This window comes from Ailuropoda melanoleuca, chromosome 15, assembly GCF_002007445.2.
Source record: "Ailuropoda melanoleuca isolate Jingjing chromosome 15, ASM200744v2, whole genome shotgun sequence".
Lineage (NCBI taxonomy): Eukaryota > Metazoa > Chordata > Mammalia > Carnivora > Ursidae > Ailuropoda > Ailuropoda melanoleuca.
Window position 1 is genome coordinate 41,595,360 of NC_048232.1, and position 25,690 is coordinate 41,621,049.

Genomic DNA, 25,690 nt, shown 5'->3' on the forward strand with positions numbered 1-25,690 from the left:
CTTTTTCAAAATTAATACAAAGGTAAACTTGAGTCGTCATCTCCAAATGACCCAAATCCAAAATGCCAAATTAGTGAAATCACTTCTCACCAGAATACAGCTTCATCAAACTGGATTCTTTGTGAGACCAAGTGGGGAGTTTCTGTCATGGGATTTTCCTTAAATACATATATAACATTTTTAAATTTATGTACGTATGTACAAATATGGTAAAAGAGTTTGAATATGAAATATGGCAACACGATACATTGCATGAAAAACTTCTAACTCAAGAGCAGTGGTTCTCAATCTGTTTGGGAGGTAATGGGTTTCTGAAAGTCTGATGAAAGTTAAGGATCCCCTCCCCAGAAAAATGCTTATATGCGTGTACATCAAAAAGGGCAGCTAAGTTTCAGGAAGACTACAGACTCTGGGTTAAGAATCCCAGAAATAGAGATCCTTTCCTTAATTTTTTCCCTCATTTTTCTGTATGATATTTAGGAGAAAAAAATGCAGTGTAAGAAACAATGGAAGAGGTTTTTATCTGAGCTTGAAGTTTTACTACTGTGAGTATATTTTGTATGGAATTTCTCCCTCTGTGCCTGGTTCTCGGCTTTGTGCAACTTTGGTGCTTGGCATGGCTGGCATGGAATAAATGTGGGTTGGCTATGAGAATGCTGGGTACGCTTCTGACATCTGCTTTCTTCTATTTCTTAGAACACATTTTAAAATAGACCATTCACATAATTCACTTGAACATATTTTAATAAGAAACTGTCACAAGGAAGTGGGTTAAATCATGTGTGACTAACATGGCTCAATGTCAGATACTCCTAGAACTTTAGAATTGTATATATTTGACGATTTCCCCCTTCCTTAGAGACATTTTAGTCAAGAAACTGTTTCATCAGTATAACCCTCTTCAGGAAGAGAGTTTAGACAAAGAAATCAAGTGCTTTAGATGTGCATATTATTTTCTGGGAATTCATTCATGAGCCCGGGAGTCCTCAGAGACAAACTAAAATGACTTCATTTTCATATATATTCATATCTGCAGCTGTGCAGTCTGCTCATCGAAGGCCCTTAACCCTGTAGAGCTCACTCATCACCCTTTATGAAAAGAAAATGTTCTTTTCAGATGTTTTCTGAAGCAATCAGTGCAGTGGGTGGTGATGGAGGAAACATTGTACTAAATCCTTCTTTTATCCCTGGGACCAGAAATCAAAACATTAGAAGACTAATCATAAAAACTTAATGCGTATCATTTAGTCAACCAACAACTAAAACCAGAATTGTAATAGTAGAGGGTTTCTATATTTAAGCTTTCTTTATTTGCTAATGAGTAGTAAGTTGGAAAATTTCAAAATTCCAAAAGTGCCAAGGACAGATTTTTTCCCCCACTTTGATCTTTAACCACCCAGTTGATTTCCCCAAGGGCAACAGTTACCAGTTTTCTGCATATCTTCCCAGAGATACTTAATGCATAAGCATGTTTGTATTTTGTTTTCTTATTTTCACACCAGGGGTAGCATAGATACATTGTTCACTTTGCTTATTTGAATTTGCATTGTGTGCTGTTCTGTAATTTAATTAACCATTCTCATATCGATGGATTTTAAGTTTTTTTCTAATCTTTGAATATTAGAAAGTAATGATGCTGCAACAAGAAAATCTCAAATATATGTTATTTTGTACCTGTTTGAGTATATCTAAGTTCCCATAAATGCAATTACAGGGTCAAATGATTATATGCGTTCCATAATACCAAATTGTCCTCCAAAAGAAATACCAGTTTACACTTAGAGCAGGCACATATAGGAGCACCTGGCTCCCCATATTTTTGCCAACATAGTGTTTATTCTTAACTTTTTTAAAAAAAGATTTTATGTATTTCTTCGTCAGTGAGAGAGCACAAGCAAGGGGAGCAGCAGGCAGAGGAAGAAGCAGGCTCCCTGCTGAGCAGGGAGCCCCAATGTGGGACTCAGTCCCAGGATCGTGACCCGAGCTGAAGGCAAACACTTAACTGACTGAGCCACTCAGGCGTCCCTATCCTTAACTTTTAATTTTTGCCAGTGTGCTAGGTGAAAATGGTTTCTCACTGTGGTTTGAATTTCTTTTTCTATTATTAGTGAATCTTTAAACATATTAAGAGTTCTATGAAATATCTGATACTATTCTTTGCCCATTTTTTTAAAAAAATTAGGCTGTTGGTTTTTTTCTTAATGATTTGTAGGAACATTTTATATATTAGAGAAAATTAGCCTTATTCTTATGTTATGAGATTTTTTTTTTTTTTTACCAGATTAACAATTTGTCTTTGCCTATTCTAGTTTTTGCTATGTGGAAATGGTTTTAGTGTGGTGAATTGTTTTTATTTAAATTCAATTAATTAACATATACTATATTATTGGTTTCAGAGTAATGTAGTGAAATTAATCTATATTTCCTTTTGATTCTGGGTTTATATATATATATATATATATATTTTTTTTTTTTAAGGCTCTAACCATTTATTTGACAGAGAGAGAGTGCACAAGCAGGGGGAGTGGCAGGCAAAGGGAGAGGGAGAAGTAGGCTCCCCACTGAGCAAGGAGCCCGATGCAGGACTCCATTCCAGGACCCTGCGATTATGACCTGAGCCAAAGGCAGACACTTAACTGACTGACCCACCCAGGCGCCCCAGATTGTGAATTTTATATCACAGTTTCAAAGACCTTCCCCAGTGAAAGGTTATAAAATAATTCTACCATGGTTTTATCAAGTACCTTTATGGTTTCATTTTTTACATTTATACATCTGATCCATTTGGATTTGTTCTGATGAGGTATTTACGTATGACTTCAGAAAGAATTAACAACTCTAGGATGGTGAATATTCTTGGTGTGCTATTATTATTATTTATATTGCTAATATTTAGTTTTAGGCTTTATACAACAAGTACCTTACATGTATTAATTCTTTAATCCTCACAACAATCCTGTGAAGGAAATACTGCCTTGTCCCTATTTTGGAGATGAGGAAATTGAGGTGGCTCCCGCCTTTTTGAGAAGATTCAGCTCATTTCCTAAATCGTCTTCAGTCTCCTTCTCGGATATTTATTAATGAATAAATCCGATGTAGCCCTCTTCTCTCAGAGCATGCTGTTTGGTGTGGGGTTAAGAGAGAAATGCGTAAGTCAACAGGCAATTTCAGTAAACGAAGTGGTAAGGTGGAGACATAGTGGAGAGGGAGGGGAACACGGTAACCTGGGGGCTGGGCAGCAGAATAGGCTTCTCGCAAAAAGTCACGTCTAAGCTGGAACCTGAAGGTGAGTTTTTTTAGTTCAATATTAAGGGAATTGCTTAACCCTTGTCCCTTAAACAGAATTGTAAACTCCTTGGGATGTGGCTTCTGATTCCTTTTTTCCCTTCTTTCCCAAGGGAAGGGGAAGGAGCTAATAATTTTTGAGGACCTGGCACTTGGCTAAATATTTAACTTTCCATTTAATTTTCATAAGAAACTTGGGAAGTGGTGTCTTAATTTTGGTTTACAGTTGAAGCATATTCATCTGCTAGGGCTGCCGTCACAAAAGAGACAGGGTGACTTGAACAAAATTTATTTTCTCGCATTTCTGGAGGTTGAGAAGTCCAAGATCAAGGCAGATTTGGTTCTTGGTGAGGGTGCCCTTCCTGGCTTGTAGACGACTGCCTTCTAATTCTATCCTGACATGGTGGAGAGAGGGAGCAGATTTTCCAGTTTTTCTTCTTCTAAGGGCAGTAATCCCATCAAGAGGGACACAGTCCTAACCGTGACAGGCTCCCAGAAGCCTCTCCAAACACCTTTTCATTGGAGGTTAGGGCTTTAACACAGGAACTGGGTTGGGGTGGGGGGAGAGGTGTGTGGGGGAGAGACACAATTCAGACCATAGCAAAGATACAGGCTCCCAGAGATTAAATCCCTTTCCCAAGTTCACAGAGCTGATGAAAAGTACGCCAGAGACTCAACCCCAGGTCTGTCTGTCATTCAAGTCTGTCTGCTCTCCACACCGTGGTGCCCTGCGTGGTGTTCTAGCTGCAGCAGGCACTCACAAATACTCATCGAATTGATTTTAAAGCCATCATATCTGCAGACCTTCAGGTCTATAGAATCTAAAATCTCACCAACTTAAAAGTTTGTAGTGAAAGGATGGGTGAGAAGGGTCCACAGATTCAAAGTCAGGAGGCCTTCTCCTGGCTGCTCCATGTTCCAGACCTCACTAACTGGTCCAGTGTCCGTTTTTCTGCTGGATTGGTAATATCTAAAATAAGCAAATGGCCATTTCTGCCCTGTGAGCAGGAGAGCAGAGCACCAGGCCATGGCTGTGTCTATATGAGGTCTGCTATCTGCTTTCCAAAAAGATTTCTATCTCATCAAATTATTGTACGGTGCAGGACTCCCAGGCAGTGGTATAGATCAGTTGTTTAGGCAGCCGAATATGCCAGCTCAATTCCATTTCAGTCCCTTGCTTTGCATTGTATCATGATGGTCTGAATTATAATAAGTGTAGGGATCTTGTGTAACAGGCATTTTTGACATATTTAAAAGTAAAATATGCCTGTGTGTGTGTATGTACATTCTTCTTTAAGGAAGAAGGAATAAAAGAAATCTGAAGCCATGTGTGTGTATGTATGTATGTGCATTTTATAGGAAAGTTTTGCTATTGAAGAAACTAATAATAAGTCTTTATAAATAGAGTCTTTTTAAAAAAAAAAAAAGCTTTATTTTAATATCCCCAAGCATGCCTAGAACATAGTAGGCATTCAATAAATAATTAAATTGAACCCAGTTCATAGTGCAGGTGAATTTCACGTTTTATATTTCATAGTTTTTACCTGGGTTCCACTGTTTTTCACAGTGATGATACAGGCATTCAAGAAAGAGAGTTCTGGGGCACCTGGGTGGCTCAGTTGGTTGAGTAGCTGCCTTCAGCTCAGGTCATGATCTTGGGGTCCTGGGATCGAGCCCCATGTCAGGCTCCATGCTCAGTGGGGAGTCCGCTTCTCCCTCCGCCTCTGCTTCTCCTCCCCACTTGTGCTCTCTGTCTGTCTCAAAATAAATAAATAAACTCTTAAAAAGAAAAAAAAAAAGAGAGTTTCAGGGTGCCTGGGTGGCTCAGTTGGTTAAGCGTCCGACTCTCGGTTTCTGCTCAAGTCATGATCTCAGCGTTGTGAGATCAAGGCCCACATCAGACTCCATGCTCAGTGGGGAGTCTGCTTAAGATTCTCTCTCTCCCTCTGCCCCTTCCCCTGCTTGCATGCGCTCTCTCTTTTGCGCTCTCTCAAATAAATATTTTTTTTCTTTTTAAGAAATAGAGCTTTAAAGGGAAGGAGTCTGAAAATCGGTGCTACACTGACATAGAACTCTGGCATTTAAAAATCAGTGATATTGTACAATATCAGACTTTGCTAATCACATGAATTTTAGATAACTGTACAGCTTTATGAAGACACTGGATGTCTCCTTCAGCTGTGTGACTGGTGCCTAGCACAATATCTGACATAGTAATGCTCAGTAAATGGATGAATGAAAACAGTCTTCTGTACTTTTCTATTTTGGTGACTTATACAGTATACTTAAAGCAATGAAATAAATAGTTTCGGTTGTATTATCTTTCTTTATTTAATAAGTAAGTTACATTGGGTCTCATATTGATAAACATAATTTAATATCAGATAGTGTTGTCTATTTATTGCAAAGTTCCCAAGACTCAAATCTTACTTTCTTAAATTTTGTCTTATATTTGGATATTTTATTTATATTTGCATGATCACAATTAATCAAAGAATGGCTAGCATTTGTGAGAGCTCTTTAGACCAATTTGGGAAACAAATCTGTGTCATGTGTCCAATGAGATTACTTCTCCCTTGGCCAAATTTATAGTCTGCTTTAGACCTAGTCCCCATCCCAACTTATCACCCCCGAACCACAGTGCTGTTCATTTCCAATTTGAATAAACAATCTGATGGATTTAAAAATCTTTTCTTTAAAGGTTTCATCATCCAAACATACTGGAGTTGGCTGCCTATTTTACAGAGAGTGAGAAGTTCTGCCTGGTTTATCCATATATGAGAAATGGATCCCTTTTTGACAGATTACAGTGTGTAGTAAGTCATACCTATGACTCTCCCTGATGCTCTGACCTCCTGAAGCCCTGAAAAAGCTGCTGAAAGCTCCTGTGGGATCCAGGAGGCCAATATGTATTCACAGGAAGGGATAGCCGACAATGGGCTTCCCAAACAAAGGGAGGACTTTTCCTTCAATTAATATTTTACTCTAGAAAAAGACTGCCTAAATACCTGAATTATGGTGTGTTGTACAGCACGGTGGCCAAAAGATTGGCTGGGTCCTTACTCCTTAGTGATTCCATATCTCAAATAAGTTTAAATTAACTACTCTTATTTCTTAGACAATTTTTGTTTGCATAACTTCACACAAAGTACCATTCAATACAAAGGATAGACATGAAGCTGATACAGACTGCTTAAAGAGAAAGAGGTTGAATAAATGCCTTGATTTCTCATGATTTTGAAAGATTAGTTTAAAAATTCATTCTGAGTAGGTGAAGTCAGTTAGGATAAGAATGAAAACAGATTATTCTCAATTACCCACACTATTATGCCACAAATAATTTTTAAGTCTTATTTAATGAACTTTTTTTTAAGTAGGCTCCACACCTAGTGTGGAGCCCAATGTGGGGATTGAACACATGACGCTGAGATCAAGACGTGAGCTGAGATCAAGAGTCGGATGCTTAACCGACTGAGCCATGTAGGTGCCCCTTATTAGTGAACTTTTAAACATAGTTACCTTACTGGCTGTATTTTGATTAAGCTAATGTTAAAATTATTGGGTATTTCAATTGGCTATAAAAGGCCTACTACCATTGGTAGCAGAGGAAAATGTATCTTGAATTTCAAATAGGTTGTGGGAAACCAGAATGTTCGTTCCTCACCTTACCCCGCGTCACCATCTGCTTTTCTTCTGGCATACTCCTACGTAATGAGTGCCCACGTTTCACTCCCAAACCAACTACTGTTGTCTTTTTAGGGCAACACGGCCCCACTTTCTTGGCACATTCGAATCAGTGTTTTAATAGGAGCCTCCAAAGCCATTCAGTACTTGCACAACACGGAGCCGTGCTCGGTTGTCTGCGGCAATGTATCAAGGTAAGTGATCCCAGAGCTTTAGGTTGTACCTGAAAGCCCCTTCCATCATCACAGGTGAGTCAGACCTCATACTGTTTTCTACCTGTGGTTTCCGTGGTAGATGTGTGTGTTTAAGGATTAAGGATTCTCACGTAAGAGGGGTGTCTGGGTAGCTCAGTCGGTTAAGCTTCTGACTCTTCGTTTCGGCTTGGTTCATGGTCTCCGGGCAATGGTCTCAGGGTCGTGGGTTAGGGTCGTGGGATCAGCCCGTGTCGGGCTCCATGCTCAGTGTGGAGTCTGCTTGGGATTCTCTCTCTCTCCCTCTCCCTCTGCCCCTCCCCACCCACCCCCGTGGGCACGTGCATTTGCTCGCTTGCTCTCTCTTTCTCAAGATAAATAAAATCTTAAAAAAGAAAAGAATGCTCATCTAAGTATTTAAAATTGTAACTTTTTTTTTAGTGAAGTATAATTGACATACCATATCCAGTTAGTTTGAGGTGTACATTACAGTGATTCAATTTTTTTTTATTAATGAAAATTGTATCTACCCAGTTTAAAAAGCTACATTTATATGGCCAAAGGGAGAGTTTGTATTATCTTTGGGAATTATTAAGGAGCAACGTAGGATAGACAGTTTTGTGTATTTTACTAATTACACCTGACACTAAACTTTGACATGAACCTGTATTAATCTCCCTTTTTTCTTTTTAAGTGAGTTTTAAGGAAAGGTTAAGTGACTTATACCGAGATTCGGAGCAAGATAACAGTAGTAGACAGTAGACGGTAGTTAAAATTCTTTGTCTCTGGGGCGCCTGGGTGGCTCAGTCATTAAGCCTCTGCCTTCGGCTCAGGGCGTGATCCCGGTGCTCTGGGATCGAGCCCCACATCAGGCTCCTCCGCTATGAGCCTGCTTCTTCCTCTCCCACTCCCCCTGCTTGTGTTCCCTCTCTCGCTGGCTGTCTCTATCTGTGTTAAATAAATAAATGAAATGTTTAAAAAAAAAAAATTCTTTGTCCCTGAGTCTCCAGTGTCTTGCTGATTCCACTGAGCCTGCAACCTCTTAGCTTTACGTGTTCACCTGTGACAAGCCAAGCAGCAACTCCGGTGTTCATTTTTGAGACATGAGAAAATTGGAAGCAACATCTTCCATCTTTCTTTTTTTTTCTTTTTTCTTTTTTTTTTTTTTTTCCTGTAGACCTAAAGAATCATTCAGATAGAGAGTAGATACTCTGTAGCAAAATCCCCCTGGTGAATTTTTCCTGTGTGCCCTTCATCTCGAATCTGTCTAAACGTAGGTAAATACACCTTTGCAGAACAGCAGGGATGCCTGAATTTAAAAGGCTTCTACCTCTTCTGAACCATCTCCTGGTGTCTTGAACAAGCGTTTCGTGTGCTTTTGAGTTGAGCAAAAGAGGGACTGATTACTGACTTCTTTGTTTTTCTGGTGGAATGAACTCCATATAAAAAGACTCGATTTTTCCTGAGTCCTGGGCGTGTGCGGAAACAACCCATGGGTGCCTGCTCCTGTGGCACTGTGGTAATTCATCAGCTCTGGTGGCCCCATAGAATTGGCACAAAGTGGGTGCTCCCTCAGGGGACCCGGGTCAAAGACGCACAGCAACGGAGTCAGGGGTCTACTCCGAAGGGCTGAGGTGGCCACCCACAACCGGACACAATCCACCTAGCTCACCACCAGCTCAGCACAGTAGGTGCTCAAATATATTTTATCCGAGTAAATAAGTCTCTGGAATTTTGCTGTCCATATATTTTTCTTTTGGTTTAAACTTCAAGTAAGCCTAGCTTCTTTTCCATCCCAAGCAGTAACATATTAATATTATCAATTTTTCTTTTGTGTGACTGAGTTCATCACATCCTCTCCTGATGGTGGAACTTGATGGGAGAAAGGGGTGAGAAGCAATAGAGTGTCAGGGTTCTGGTCCCTGACGGGCGAGGGGGACAGGGAAGGCCACCAACTGGAGCAAAGGGAGTGGCAGGGGGAGGGCTACAGATCCAGCCTCTGCCCGCATCCAAGGTTTGCTGCAGCTGTGGACATGCCCGCCCGCATCTCCCTCCAGGGATCAGGTGAGAGCTCGGGCCGTGGCCCTGATACCAGCTTTCTCATTACGGATAGGTGTCTTCAGGCAGGTTCCCAGGAAATGGGCTCAGGAGAGATTTGCCCACAGGAGGTTTTGAGCTCTCGGAAACAGCGGGAGTAAGAGAGGGCAGGAGGAAGGCGGACCTGGGGAATTGGAGGAGCCGAGCTGGGATAGGGTCGTAGAGTCTGACCAGCCCTGCGTGGGGCTGTGACGTGGACTATGACTTGGACGAGGTGGCTCCCTTCTACCAAGGGCAGGTTCCAGGGAGGGCTTCAGCTGTGCACCCTCAACAGCCACCTGGCCCTGGCTGGGGAACTGTGGTCTCCCCGGGGCCTGAATGAGGGATCTGGGCCACACCACTGCGGCCACTGCCGGCGTGGGGAGAGATTTGACCGCCTCGTGCTCTGCAAAATGGGACCAAATGATTTTTCTTTTTCATCTACTTTCCTCCCCACCATCTTCCCATCCTTTCCTCTTAGTTCACTATCCCCTAATGTTTCAGAGACTTCCGATATAAGAAACTGACTTTCCGCTTAACGTGATTCTGAGCAAATTGCTTAATTTCTGTAAGCCTCAGTGTTTTCCTCTGCAAAAGGCTAATAGGATAATAGCAGCTATCTCTTAGGATTAAACAGCATAAACTAGATACGGTGCTCGGCAAAGAGAATGTACTCGTCAAATGGTAGCTTCTCTTACAATTGGGGAAGATGAGGTAGGATTCCAGTGGCAAAGGCTAAGAGGTATGATGGCCGATCTGTCTTGTTACTTATCGCTCTTAATCCATTCGGGATGCTGTAACCAAATTACTGGAAAGTGGGTGACTTATAAACAACACACTTTTATTTCTCACGGTCTGAAGGCTGGAAATCCAAGACCATGGTGCCCAGCTTTCTGTATCTGTGAGGATCTACTTTCTGACTCATGGGTGCCCATCTTTTCTCTGTGTCCTCACAGGGTGGAAAGGGCAAGGGATCTCTCTGGGCCTTCTTTTGTAGGGGTACTAATCCCAGTCGTGAGGGCTCTGCCCTCTTGACCTAATCACCTCCCAGAGGTCTCACCTCCACATACCATCCCCTTGGGGGTTGGGATTTCAGTATATGAATTTGGGAGGGGACACAAACATTCTGTACATGGCCCGTAATTACCTCTATTATCAACTTACTGTGTTTGAAAAGTAGGTCCCTCACACTAAGCTCTGTTTTAAGAAAAATCCTTTCTGTGTCAACATATATTTATTGAACATTTTGAAAATCATGTTGGAATATACAAATATTTTGGAACATCTGTTGTATGCAGAGCATTGTCTTAGACCACATGGGGTAGATGCTGGTGATCACAGTCTTGTCCTTAAAGGTCAACCTGGTGACCAGAGGGCTTACACAAACACGGAGAATACACAGTATGACACTAAAGATGCCTGACACCTGCCTGGTCTGAGAAGGCTCGTTCTAATTGCAGGGCTCCAAGCCCAGCCTTTGAGGAGATGGGTCATGGCAGTGGATTGGTTGAAAGAACAAGAGAGAATATTGCTAGTGGAGGCAATCATTTATTCAAGGGAAAGAGTCAAGTAAAGAGTTGCCAGATGTATAATGAAAGCGAGAAAAATGGGTTGACTGGAGAGGAAGGGACGAGACTGGAGACGGAAAGGGCTCCTGGAAGGGATGAGGAATGTGGGGGGCAGGGGTGTAGGGGGCTTGCATGCTGACCAGGCTGAGGACCTGGGTAGAATAAGCTAGGCCCTTGCAGGTGACTCTGAGGCATTTCCGGGACTATAGGTGGAAACAGAAAGGTTCTGGAGTCTCTTACGATGTCTCACACTTAGAAGGAGGCTATTTCTTCCAGGCTAGTGTCCCAGGGACTTGTCTGGATGTGGCCAACTATAACATAATTTCAGTAACCCTGCTAGACAGAGTGCCCAACAGTATCACAGATACGGAGCGCCAAAAGAGATCTGGTCAGAGGCAGAGAATTTCTTGGAAGAGGCAGGATTTAAACTGGGATGTGCGCCACCAGCATACTTCATTTTTTTTAGTTGGTGAAGGGTGTGCTGAGGATTGTTGCCTTTCTGGGTTTTCCAAAGAGGTCGAGGACTAACCATCTATCGACTACGCCCACCCAGGCACTAGTCAGGGTGTGGAGTCCCGGGGCTGTACGCATTTCTTTGAGATTGTGGTTTCACAGGGCTCATCAGTGTGTCCCTGTCTGTTCCAGAGCAAATCAGGCCCCTCTACTGCCAATGAACTCTTGGCCTTTCTGCTGAGACTGCCAGCAAGGATGTTAATTAGTACCAACTATAACAGGAGATCCTCCCCACCTTTCCTTGTGTGCACCTGTTCTCTAGAAACTGGAATGAAACCAACTCATTTCATTCAGGGCACTGAACATCTGATGGTAATGACATTCAGCCTCCAGCGGTCTTGCCCAAATGTGAATTGGCTGACCCAGATTGCCCTCTCAATTCTTTTAATGGAACTCTTCACTTTGCTCTAAACTTGGGCCTCCCTGATTCTTGGTCCCTGTTTGTACAGTGCTAGTGCTTTGAGGAAAGTCTGAGATTCCTATTCTTCCACCCGCGTCACATACATTTTTTCATTCTTTTTAAGGAAAGGCAGCTTCTAGGAGAGATGTCATCTTATTGCACGGCCCTGATAATTGGCTCAAACAAGGACATCTCAAAATGTGTTCAATAGTGACCTTCTCTAGGACTAAGTCAGGGCTCTGTTTTTGATGGCGTAAGAAATGGAAGATATTGTGACCTTGATTTTCTTTTCTGCATTTGGACCTCAGACTGATGAATCACAGGAAAGTTTGTCATACATCAGTTGACATTACTAAATAATGTTTTTAATGGTATGAGATAACATGGAACAATGTGCATAAAGTAAGATTAAGTGAAAAAAGCCAAATTGAACTAGTATACAGTATACGGTTATAACTTTGTAGAACTACCAATTCATGAATTTTTCAAAAAGATTAAGGTGTACGTGGGTGGCTCAGCCGGTTAAGCCGCTGGCTTTTCCTCTCAGCTCAGGTCTTGAACTCAGGGTCATGAGTTCAAGCCCTTTGCTGGGCTCTGTGCTGGGCATGGAGCCTACTTTTAAAAAAAAAAAAGATTAAAACATACCAAAATATGAATAAGGTTTTATTTAATTGGAGAGACTATGGCTTTTTAACTAATGGTTTATTTTTTACTTTTCTATCATGTTTTGAAATTTTTTAGTTAAGGTTATGTTCTACTCTTATAATAAAATAAAACTCCTTGTCCGGAAGCGGGCAAGTGACTTCTGCACCTCCTCCCAGCGTTGTGGGGTGCAGTGAGTTAATGAGTGTGAAGCCCAGGCCCAGGCTTGGCAGTGAGCTGTCATTCCTCCCACGACATGGAGACTGTCTCTAAGTGTCTCATCCAGCCTGGCCTTGGATCTTTGCACAGCGCGCCGTTAGCACTCCATTTGGGTGCAGCTCTAACGATTGGAACTTCATTTATTTTGAGCTAAAATCTGTCTTCCTGTGACTCACCCATTAACCATTGTTTTTGCCACTACGATTATCTGTATATACCTGAAGGAAAGAAGAGATAAATTTCATTTTACGCATGCTCGGTCATCAGCAGCTTCTTATCTTTTATGAGTAGCTGAATAAAAAAGATGTTTCTTTCAGTTAACTGTAGTAAATTGAGAGAGGAGCAAATGGGAAGAGGAGGGTTAGGCTTTCGTCCTGGCTTGGCCACTAACAAGCTATTTTGCAAAAAACGAGTCATTGCGGCCATGTGGGCTCATTTACCGCATCTGAAAAGGAAGCGATGATAGTATAGCGGCCATGACAAATGTTTCATTGCACATTCCATCGTTGATTGATTGGTAATGACTTCCCACCTGCAGTGTTGAAAGGGAACCTGGGGTGGGTGCATTCTGAACTCAATTAGTGATGTCTGCCAGGAAAGGGGAAGATGCTTTGGCAGCATTTGGGCCTTCTCTTTGCCATATGCGGCGGAGTGGTCTGGGTCCACTTATGGTTTCAAATTCTCTTAATTAACAAACTGATTATACCAACTGATTATTTGGTATCTTCTATAGCTCCACATTATGCTTATGTAAACAACAAAAGCTGGTTTCTGGGTAAGTGCCAGAAGGTATAGTGCAGGCTGCACAGTGGGAACTTGGAGAAGGGAGCACCACTGGACTTCAGGGTAGTGGAGGGAAAACTTCAGGGAGGAAGTGAATCTTGGACTGCAAAGAGGATTTGAATGAAAATAAGGGAGGGAGCAGTACTTTGCAGGTGAGGGGAACAGTATAAGGAAAGTCCCCAAACAGTACTAAGCGCTCTCTATCCAGACTGCATTGGTAAGTGCTGATGCATTCAGGGAAGCTGATAGGCTGCAGACAGATTTGGGAACTTGGTGAAGGCCAGCTTGACTTTAGCCCTGACATAAAAGCCCACTGATGAACGTACTCCTCCCAGCAACCCTGAGTTTGGATATCATTGGTCTTATCTCAGTGTGACAGAGGAGAAAGCTGACTTACAGAGGTTTGTAATCTGCCTCTATTCCATGTCTGTAGATGGGGAAGGAGGTGGGGATCCATGTTTGTGTGGGTCCAACAATCATGGTCCTATTAGGCAAGTAAGTGTTCCTAGCGGGGATTCCTGGGAGCGTGTTGGTTTCCTGGGCAGAGACAGGGAAATTGGGCAGAAGAGACCATCAGGAGTGCAGATTTGAAAATGCTGACTTTGGACTTCTAGTGAAAATGGCAGTAGGCAGTGATTAAGCCTGGAGGTCGGTATTCGGAATCTTCACCTTGTTCAATCAGTGAGAACGGATAGTCTTCTAAGGAGACACTGTCAAGGACACGGCTGCAGAACACCCGTGGAGGAAGCAAAGCCCACATTTCAAAGGTATTTTCAAGAAGTCTGGTGGGTTAGTTAGCCCAAAAATGTCTTAGTAATTTGAACTCTTCAAAGAGAATGTTATAAAAACAAAATTCACTTCCAGATGGTGGAATTTAAGGAGGAAAAGGATTTAAAGAAAAGAATCTTGAAGAGCTGAAATCTCTGTTCTTGGCAAAGTCTCTGTTATTTGGGAAACGAAGATGTTTTTGAATTACAGGATCACAAAAAAGCATCTGAAAGCAGTAAACCTTCTTGTTATTTCCATCCTATCCCTTAGCCAGCTTAATTGTTTTCACATTTATGAACGATTTTAAATTGAAATGCATTTTATCCTTGGCATTTTTCATCCCAGGCATTCATTCCTGTTAATGTTTCCAAAGCCGAGATAATCTCGGTGAACGTTTCTAATGTTTCCTATAAGATCATGTTCTCTATCCGTATTGCCATGTGTCTCCTGCCAAGTGAAGCAGCCTTTCAGACGAGGGATGTGGTCTAGGAAAGAAAGGAGGGGAAAGCCATATGCTTTAAAATGAATTCTTAAAAAAGGGAAATTGATCAGAGATGTATGGTGGTAGTGAATGCGTGGAGAATTTCCTTTGTGAGGGACTAGAAACATTGAGTGGCTGGGAGGGAGGCTAGGAAGGCACAGATGGAGCCCTTCCTACAACCGTGACACCCTGGCCCGAGGACCCAAGCTCCGCCTGCCTTTACCCCCAGACCTGATGTGTGTGGCAAGCACTCCCCTCAGCTCTGTGTTTAGCAGGGATGCCAAACCTGCCCAGAATGCAAAGTCTGTTTGTTTGCTTGTTTGCTTGGTTGGTTGTTTAGTTAATGAGTCCCCTCCCTCTCCTCTCCCACCTCCCTCCCCGCCCCTTCCAAAGACGTCCTTTTGTTTTTCAGAAACATTTTAGATATAAACAATTTCTTTTCCTCAGATTTTCCTATTTTCCCTGAGTGTCTCCCTTCTTCCAAAATTTCCAGATAGGTTCATTTTTTCAAAGGGTTGCCAGCACAATTAAATCGTACATAAATTTAAACTTTCTCTATTAATTCTGTTTGCCATCACTAGCTCTAAAACCCAACATTCATTTATTTATACGCACGTGTACATACATGCATGCACACATATATGTCAAACAATTCTTTTTTCTCTCCATGATCTTAGAGTGTCTGGAAATGTTACTTTAGTCAGGTTCTTCCAGAACTTCTCTGAAACTATTCTGAAACTCAACAGACGCCCTGAAACTCATTAATGCAAGGATCCTCAGATCTCCAGGGTCGTCGTGCAACCCCCTGTCCCTTTGTTACTTCGGACTGGTGCCTTGAACTTCCAGAGCTACCCAGCCAAGTTTCTTGGGATTTTAGGGTGGGTGTAGGATGGACAAAGGCCAGCCTACATCCTTCAGAGTACATTTCAGGGCCCTCCCTGTGTAGCAGGCACTCTGATTACACTTTCTCATTTAATCCTTGTAACAACCCTGAGAGGTAAGCCTTCTCAGATCTTTTTACCCACGAGGAAACTCAGCCTTAGGTAAGCTGTGCTAGTTTGGTTAGAGACAACATTTCCCACTTAATGCAAGAATATGCCTCATTAGCCAGGCCTGTAAAACAGAGAGCCTAAGACTCATAAGTCATCAATAAAGCAATAACATAAGTCATCAATAAAGCAATAACAACCTTTAATACTGTCTCTGACAGAGTCCTGCCTGGGTTCAATGGAAAAGAAAGAGAAGGTTGTACAATTGAAGGGGGAAGAAAGGGCTTCAGCTCCATCAGACGCAGGGCATGCTGAAGTGGGGGACGGGTGTGTATGCCCTTTTCCAGTAACCTGTAGGTTCCCTGAGAAGTTGGATCTTGCCTCATTTGGTGAGGTGTCATAACAGTAGTGACACAGACAGCAAGATGTCCTGTTGCCTCAGGCTGTCACCAAAAGGCCGGTGGGTCCTCTTTGTCTCAGGGACTGATTTGTTGGAGTCCAGACTTTTCCAGAGAATTGCCAGGCACTCTCAGGGACTGGGCTACTTTGTACCAATAACTCCCGCTAAAATCCTTTAAAAATATGTCTTTTTAGGGACGCCTGGGTGGCTCAGTCATTAAGCATCTGCCTTCGGCTCAGGGCGTGATCCCAGAGTCCTGGGATCCAACCCCGCATCAGGCTCCTCCGCTGGGAGCCTGCTTCTTCCTCTCCCACTCCCCCTGCTTGTGTTCCCTCTCTCGCTGCCTGTCTCTCTCTCTCTGTCAAATAAATAAAATCTTTAAAAATATATATATATATATGTCTTTTTAAAAACCAGTCACGTGCTTACATGTCAAGTGTGTATTTGCACTTCCATTCAAATTCTGCATTATAATCTAGATGCATCATCATGCTTTATATTTTAGGCCCAAGGGCTTCAACTAAATCAGGAAAAAAACTGGTGTGCAAAGCAAGCAATTCTTGTAACCTTTGGGAGGTTCAAGTCCCCCCAGAATATTTGTCATGGAGACCCCGCAATAGAGACATAAAGTATGTTACTCCCCAGAGTCAGGATACAAATTGACCACTTTGTGTGGGATTTTCCCCATCTCCTCAGTATACCACCTCTGATCCTTGTACTAGAAGAAACATCCAGAGAGGTGATGGTCTGTGTGACAGGAAGGAGCTTTGTGGGAAAGAATAGCAGAAATAGGTTGTGGAAACCCTAAATTGAAGGTGTGGGCCATTCCATGCGTCTTGTCTATCTCTTTGGTAAGCGCAATAGCTAGCAAGCTGCCCTTTTGTTCAATTACGGTGTTATGTGACTGCAGTGAGTTTACGTTTCTCTGTTAGTCTGTTTTTACCCCCAGAGGATAAACATCCCATTGACCTGCATCATAGTTGAAGGCACCGCGTGAATGTTCTATTTAAAGCTGCACTAACGGAAAGGTTAGGGTAGACCTCATTGTTGAGGTGGCTTTTGCAACTCCTACTTTCTTAAAACAGAACATTCTTCTTCCTCAGCTCCTGTTGACTCTTATTTAGAACAGAGTAAATCACTGCACTCAAAATTTGTGCCATGCACTAAAAAGTCTGCCGGTCTTTTCACCAAATATCATCTTTAAAAGTGTAAATGCAGCGCCCCGGAACGATCTCACATTCTGACGGACGGCCTCTCACTGATCCAGAGTCCTCTGTGGGTGTTATTGTGTCACACATTGTGGTCACCCACTCCCCTGAAGCCTGTCAGAAGCATGAGTCAACAGTTGCTGAGAGCTTCCCACTAGCTTTGCTGAGGCTCAAATAATGGGATTAGATGAGGATTTTGTTTTTGATGCTTGCCTTTTTTTCTTTTGTGCTTAGAAAAGACCTATTCCTCAGGAATTCGAAGTGTTACAAATTCAGCTTTTGCATCCTCATGGGTCTAGCATTTTAAGTTATGTTTTTATACCTTCCTTAGAGCTGGAGTTGAGGAAGAAGATGGCAAAATGTTTGACACTGAAACTCTGGCATTCGGAGTGTTCCTGTCCCTCTGTGCTGACATCCAGTGTGTGTGTGCAGGGGAAGGGGGTGTGTGCAGAAGAGAGCTGGGCCGGCAGCGCAGCTGGAGGGGCAGAAGGTGGGGTCCTGCTAATGGGAGTTAATGAACCTCTCTGCCCATCTCACCTCCTGGCACATGAAACGATCAAGGGCTCTCCCGGAGCCTCCCTTGACGTGTACACATACCGATGGAAGAAGGAATTACGAATGAAATGCCTGTTCTTACCTGGAGCTGGAGCGAAGGTGGGATCCGGCTCTGGTGGACTCACATCTTCAGGGCTTTGTCAGGGTAGTCAACACTGTTTTCCAAATGAGATGAATGAGGGGCGACCTTGGCACTGAGTGCAGAGCCCATCGCGGGGCTCAGTCTCATGCCCTTGAGATCACAGCTTGAGCTGAAATCAAGAGGTGGACGCTTCGCCCGACTGCACCACCCAGGTGCCCCGCTGTTACCACTTTTAATAACAACGTGTAGTACACCAAATATACCATTTGGCATTTTGGCTGGGTAGGCGTAGTATTAGAAGCTTTGGTTTCAGGGAACAAAAAGCAAGCTCTGAAGAGCCCCAAGCAAAACTGAGAAATAGATTACTTTCTCTTGGCCCACCCACCTTTTCTATCAATGTCCATCTTCTCTCTTCTGATTCGTTACTAATTTTCATCTTCCCTACCATTTATCAGACGTTATTGTATGCCGGGTAATAGGCTGTTTGTATTCAGTTCTCCGAGTTCTGTTGTTTGCCTCATCCTACATGTGAGGAAAACAACACTGGGGCGTATGGCGTGAGGTAAGCCACCTGCAGTCATGGGGCCAGGGAAGGACAGAGCTGGGACTCACGCCAGGTGTGGGCTATGTGAAATGCATGGGCTTAGCCTCTCGCATTCCTGCTGTGACAGCCCTTTGAAGGTAAGAGTAAGCTGATGCTTATCTTACTGTCAAAATGTTAAGGTTTTTATCAGACTAAAACTAACTCTAAGCACTTTGCCTTTACCTCGGCAGATATTTTATTTAGACTCAAAGACATTTTTGTCTTTACTCCCTAGGAAGTCCGTAGAGATGGGACAATGGACTAGGGTTATCCTTAAGGTGGGGCTACCAAAGAGTCCTCCCCTCCCTGCGGGTCAGTGGCTTTCTGCTGGTGGGCTGGGCATTCCACAGCACAGCTCTGTGCACGTAACAGGTACTTGATTATTAGCTGATTAAAACCCACTTCATGGTCTCATTGTGTATCAGAAGAGCACAAGGAAAGCTGCTTTGGTTAACTTCAGTTTCTCCTATTGGCAAAGCATCAGCTTTATCCACCAGTTCCCTACGTGTATCTATAAATTTGAAAAGCTCACTGTTCCAAGGTCAGGTTTTCATTTTGTTTTATTTTTTTGAGATTTATTTATTTATTTGAAAGAGAGAGAGTGAAAGACAGCATGTGCATGGATGGGGGGAGGATCAGAGGGAGAGAGAGAATCCCAAGCAGACTCCGTGCTGAGCATGAAGCCCAACAGGGCTCCATCCCAGGACCCTGAGATCATGACCTGAGCTGAAATGAAGAGTCAGTCGCTCAACTGACTGAGCCACCCAGGTGCCCCAGGTTTTCATTTGAGTGTTTTATATAATACTTGTATTTATACTTTAAGAAAAATGAGAAGATACCATCTAGTTCATGGAAAATTATGTATGTCTTTGTGTTGTCAGTGTTTGGAATTAACCAGATATGAAGGTGAGCTTGTCATTTTGTTTTTCACTGGAATGCCTTTATGTTTTTGTCTTGTTTGTCCTCAATTACAATTTTAGTGCAAACATACTTTTGGATAATCAGTTCCAACCCAAACTCACTGATTTTGGCATGGCACACTTCCGACCGCACATGGAACATCAGAGCTCTACCATCAGCATGGCCAGCAGCAGCAGGAAACATCTGTGGTATATGCCTGAAGAGTACATCAGACAGGGCAAACTTTCCATTAAAACGGACGTCTATAGCTTTGGAATTGTGAGTACCAAGTACCAGTCAACAAAGGAGGAACGCGTATTGCCAGGAATGCTCTAAATTCGAATAATTTTTTTAAAGGGCTTTCACTTTTAGATCTATTGATTTCCTGTGACCCATTGTCTTATACATTAATTTTATGTCATCAGTCAGATAGTAAAATATAGTCATTAATCAGAACGAATGAGATCTATTATCAAGGTTAATCTCTGCAACTAAGTCTATGTCTGTATTTAACATATGTAGCTGACTTTCTATATATTCCCTATAGGTAATAATGGAAGTTCTGACAGGTCGTAAAGTGGTGTTAGATGATCCAAAGCATATCCAGCTGGTGAGAATTGTCTTCATCTCTGTTCCTATCTCTCCATCATTTTGGGGGTAGAGGTCTGAAAGATAAAGTTGTCTTCTTCTCTTCCTAGAGGGATCTCCTTATGGAATTGATGGAGAAGAGAGGCCTCGATTCATGTCTTTCATTTCTGGATAAGAAAGTGCATCCCTGTCCTCGGAATTTCTCTGCCAAGCTCTTCTCTTTGGCAGGCCAGTGTGCTACCACGCGGGCCAAGTTAAGACCGTCAATGGATGAAGTGCGTACACATGGTTTTATTCAAAACCAAGCCTGCAGAACCATGGAAAATCCAAGTTGGATAAATTGTGTGTCTAAGTGAATTCTTTACCAATGAGGCAAATCCAGCCCCTAACACAGAATTCTAACCTCATAGTTTTTCCAAGTTACCAAGTCACATTATTTGGTACTCTGGTAGAGGTCATTGTTGGGTGGGACCAGGGCACCACAAAAAATTTAATGAAAAGACTTAAGTGAGTAGTTTGGAGAGAATTATATTCAGCACTCATTTAGAGATCTGGTCCATTAAAAATGCATTACATATTTCCTCTATTGATTTTTTAAATTTACTCATCAGTTTAATCATCCATTCATTGATTGACTTCTGTGTTCAACAAATATTTAGCTAGTGCTTGCTTTGCATGTGCCAGACTTGGTCCTGGGTGCTGAGGGTGCAACAGTAATCAAGACGCAGTTGCTGCCCTCAAACTCACAGTCCATGGTGAGAGCCAGATTAGTTAACGTGGCGTTTCAGTACGGAGAGATAAGCGTAATGGTAGAGGAAGCCCAGGTCAGTACGGGAACATAGAGTCAGAACACATACTGGCCGAGTCAAGGAAGCTTCTGGATGGAAGTGACAGCTGAGCTATAGTCTAAAGAACAGGGTGAATTTAGGCAAGCAGTAAGGATAGAAGGACATTTTAGTCCGAGAGAATCTATACCTGCAAAGCCCAGAGGTGATGGATTTTATGGCACTAATATTGTGGGTAATTCATGGGAGTGGGATGTGGAAAGGGAAAAGCTGGAGTGCTTAAAATAATAGAAGGTTCCAGGTGAGAGAGGGACATGAATTCCATTCTGGGATTTGGGGTTTTATCCTGAGTCTATTGTAGAGCCGTGAAAGGGTTTTAAACAAGAGGTCAGCATAATCAGAATGTAAGGAGCACCGGCCTGGGAGTCAGGAAAGCTATATTTTAGGCCTGGCACCACCAGTAAGAGCTACATGATCCGGAATCTTGGGCCCAANGCCGTGAAAGGGTTTTAAACAAGAGGTCAGCATAATCAGAATGTAAGGAGCACCGGCCTGGGAGTCAGGAAAACTATATTTTAGGCCTGGCACCACCAGTAAGAGCTACATGACCCGGAATCTTGGGCCCAAGAGCTGTGAGATATATAGTGGAAGAAACAAGGAATTGGGAGCCAGATCTGAGGTCAAGGGACAGACCTGCTCCTTACTGGCTCGTGATATTTATTCCCTTTTCTGAGCCTCAGCTTTATTATCTGTAAAATGGAAATAAAAGTGTTGTTTATACAGATTAAATGAGGTAATGCATGTGAAAGCACTTTGTAAATAGTAAAGCTCTCTAAATGTATTTTTAGAAATTACATGTGTGTGTGAAGGGATGTTACATGTTCTTTTAAATCAGGTCAGCAGTTCTCAGTTTGGGCTGCACATCCAAATCAACTGAGCAGCTTTTAAAATACAGATTCCTGGGTCCCTATCTTCATATTTTGTCAGTGACGATCTTTAGGTTGGAGCCAAGGGATCTGTATTTTAAGAAAGCTCCTGTAGGTAATTCTGACATTTGACAACTACAGATTGGGTCCCTTGTACCCTGACCCTTTCCAGTACTCCACCTATTCAGGTTGAAGTAAAAAATGTACAGAGACTCACCCCACATCACACAGTAGTTGGTGGCAAATCTAAGTCTCAACTCAGGTCTCTCGATATTTACTTCAGTGCACTTTCTTTTATTCTTGGCTTCAAGTCTTTTAATTTACTCATTAAACAGAAAGGGTTTAGCTAATCTTTAACAATACCTTCACATTCAGAACTCTGTAGTTGAACTTATTTCATGAAAATAAAATATTCCTTAATAAGTAGATAGAAAAAAGGTGAGAGGTTATGGAAGCTTAACGCAAATGTTTCTTTGCTCCCCGGTTGACTAGGTCCTGAACACTCTTGAAAGTACTCAGGCCAGCTTATATTTTGCTGAGGATCCTCCCACCTCCCTAAAGTCCTTCAGGTGTCCTTCTCCTCTGTTCTTGGAGAACGTACCAAGTATTCCAGTGGAAGATGATGAAAACCAGAATAATCGTTCACCGCCTCCTGATAAAGGTTTGAGAAAAGATAGAGTGACTCAGAAAGTTCCATTTGAATGTAGCCAGTCTGAGGTTACATTTCTGGGCTTTGACAGAAAGAAAGGCAGTGAGAGAAATGAGGATGCCTGCAACAGGCCCAGTTCGTCTTGTCAAGAAAGTTGGTCTCCAAAGCACGCAGCTCTATGCCAGGACCCAAGGGCCTATGGTACGGATACGGAGCCTTCTGCGGAAGCTCCAGGCCATTCTTACAGGAGCAGGCCGGTGGAGACCAGCTGTTCCTGCGAATTTTCCTGGAACGAATGTGAACCATACAAAAGGGAATCAATTTCATCAGAAGATAAAGAAGAAAGCAAGTATTGCTAAGGGACCTGAGTACAGGTGTCATCTTGGGAAAACATTGTCACCACAAGTCATGCTAACAGGACTATGGATGGTGAGTTTGGGTGATGCAGGTCAACAATCTGGACATTGCTATTCCTTCCTTCCCAATTCCTAGGCCTAAACCTAGGCTAAGTTAGAGCTGTTCAGAATTACTTAAGATCATGATCTCTGACTTCAGACAAACAAAGACCTACCAAAAAGGGACTGGATTCTACTGTCTTCTTCACACCGGGAGCCCTCAGAGCCTCCAGTCTGCTAAGTAGGTTCAGGTCAGTTAGATCCCATCGTTCTGTTTAGCTGGCTCTCGAAGGTTGTAGGAAGTGTCTAATTTGTAAATGTCAACCGATGCCTTTTTAAAGAATTACCTTTTTGTTTATTTTAATTAACACTTCGTATTTTTTTCTGTCCACCCCGTCACACCTGCCTGCTGGAAAATGAGCCAGATTCGCTCTTGACTGTGACATGTTCTCTGTAGAGAGGGGATTCTTGCCCAAGATCTGCATTTCTGTATTTAAATTCTTAGGATAGTTGATCACGTATCATATAGTTTTTGGCTATTATTGCGATTTTTTAAATAAACCTAGAGACCTATTATATTCTGAGTAGAATGTATGAAATTTTAATCAAGTAATTTTTGTTTCTGAGAAAATGGCTGGTCACAAGGCCCTGTGTCAGCTTTTTGTTTGATCCTGTACCTGCCAACTCTGTGCCTTTACTCCTCCTGTTTACTGGGTCTCCCCCTGTTGAAATCCTGCCCAGTCTGTCCCGGCCCAGCAGAGCTGCGTCGTCCTCGAAGCTCCCCTAATCTCTCCAGTCGGAAGTCCTCGTTTCATCAGCATTTTCCACAGCATTGTTTTTGTGTTTCTGTTTTATACTTGTGACTTTCCGAAGTATACCAGAGTTGCCCATGCCATCTTCTGTCTCTTGCTAGATTGTAAACTACCTGTGTTAATGTCCTGTTGTTGCTATAATAAATTATGACAAACAGTGGGTTAAAACAATCTAAGTTGTGGTGCCTGACTGGCTCATTTGTTAGAGCATCCGGCTCCTGATCTCAGAGTTGCGAGCTTGAGCCCCATGTTGGGTGTAGAGATTTCTTTAAAAAAAAAATATATATATATGTACATATATATATATATGTCTATATGTCTGTATGTCTGTGTGTATATGTATACACGTTAATTATTTTACAGTTCTGGAGGTCAGAAGTCTTTGGCATTCTTTCTGGAGGCTCTAGGGGAGAATTCATTCCCTTGCCTTTTCTAGCTTCTAGAGACTACCTGGATTCTTTAACTCGTGGCCTCTTCATCCTCAATTCCAGAGATATGGCATCTTTGAATCTAGATTTCTCTTTCTTTCTTTCTCTCTTTGACCTTTTCTTCATCACCTCCTCCTCTTACTTTGGCCCTCCTGCCTCTTGTAAGGATCCTTGTGATTGTGTTCCGCCCACTGAGATAATCCACAGAAATCTCTGCATCTCAAGACCCTTCACGTAATCACATCTGCCATGTCTCTTTTCTTTTTTTTTTTAATGATTTTTTTATTATATTATGTTAATCACCATACAGTACATCCCCGGATTCCAATGTAAAGTTTGATGCTTCATTAGTTGCGTATAACACCCAGTGCGCCATGCAATACGTGCCCTCCTTACTACCCATCACCAGTCTATCCCATTCCCCCACCCCCCTCCCCTCTGAAGTCTTCANGGGGTTGGGGTTGGGGGGGAGACATTATTCTATCAGATTCCGAGTGTGTAGGGGCCATCTCTTCAAGGCCTAGCATGTTAGCCTGTACAGAGCTGTTTTTTCCTTACAAGTTGAAGTTGAATTAAATTATCTCTAAGAAGCCACATAATAAAAAATTCAGCTATAAACATTGCTGAATAAAGTGGGGATAAGGACTGTCTTTATAATAATGGATAGAAACACTCTAAGAAAACCATTTCCATGGGGTTAATGGAATTTCCCTCTCTAGAACATTTACAATAAAAGGGCAGACCTCTAGTCTTCTATGCATCAAAGGCTTAGGCTCAGTTTTTTCCTTCCTTCCTTCCTTCCTTCCTTCCTTCCTTCCTTCCTTCCTTCCTTCCTTCCTTTGTGAATTAGTATGGTTGGATTAATCATAGTCAGATTGGAGTTCAGATTTAAGAACAAATGATTCAAGAAAGAAGTCATCAGTAATCAGGGTCAGGTTAACAGACCAAGGTCAGAAACATGAAGCTACAATTCTGGGGAAAAGGGCCTCATGGTGAGGTTCAAAACACAATAAGCCTTAGTCTGATTGGCAGGCCACATAAAGGCCCAGGTAAGCAGCTGGGAGAGGTCATGCTCAGGCTGGTCCTCAGGGGCCCCGACTGCCCCTTGCTGTCTTCCCCATATGTTCATGGCATGGGTTGACAATGCTCTCAAACTGCCCATGTGCCGGAACTAGTAGGGGCAGAGGGTCGGACTAGACTTTGTATGACTTCAATTCTTGTGACCTGTCCTCGTTTGGAAACTCTTGATTATTATACACATTAATGGAAAGAAGCATAAAAGCCTTTGACGTCTGGCTTTATATATTGTAAGCCATTATGAGGTTGATTTAGCTTATCTTGGAAATATAGTCTTGAAAGTATTTGGCTGAATTGGGGAAATTAGCCCGGGATTGTGTGAAGTTGCCACTAATAATTCAAAAGAGGTAATCAAGACAATCAAGAATTGACTTTATGTGAAACTGTTCCTCACTTTGAATCTGGACCTCCCAGTACCTTCAATGAGAGGTCAAAAGGCAAGCTGTGATTAACATGGGCCACACCATCGCTCAGCCCTTGTGTCGTCTGTTGGAATTCTGTTGCTTTCGATTTGCTTATTTGACTTAAAGCAGTGTTTCTCAAACTTTAGTGTGGATCCAAATGATGTGGAAGTCTTGTTAGAGACACAAATTGCTGGACCCCGCCCAGTGTCTGGTGCGGTAGTTCCGGGGTTAGGGATTTGGCTTCCCGACGGGCTCCCAGGTGCTGCTCACGCTGCCGCTGCTTCGAGAACCTCTGCTTT

At 42.6% G+C, this 25,690-nt stretch overlaps 1 protein-coding gene across 3 annotated transcripts in view; it reads left to right on the plus strand.

The window, feature by feature from the left end:
• The window catches only part of IRAK3 (interleukin 1 receptor associated kinase 3), a 48,229-nt gene extending 24,579 nt beyond the window's left edge, over positions 1-23,650 (plus strand). For 2 of the 3 annotated variants that reach the window (XM_034643714.1, XM_034643712.1), the window contains 7 exons: positions 481-545; positions 5,987-6,101; positions 7,045-7,163; positions 19,408-19,606; positions 19,875-19,937; positions 20,026-20,190; positions 22,119-23,650. In XM_034643714.1, coding sequence (XP_034499605.1) covers positions 481-545; positions 5,987-6,101; positions 7,045-7,163; positions 19,408-19,606; positions 19,875-19,937; positions 20,026-20,190; positions 22,119-22,634 — 1,242 coding nt within the window. In that variant the 3' untranslated portion in view covers positions 22,635-23,650. The remainder of the gene's footprint in view (positions 1-480; positions 546-5,986; positions 6,102-7,044; positions 7,164-19,407; positions 19,607-19,874; positions 19,938-20,025; positions 20,191-22,118) is intronic. The other variant, XM_034643713.1, reaches the window with a different exon arrangement.
• Positions 23,651-25,690: the final 2,040 nt, after the last annotated feature.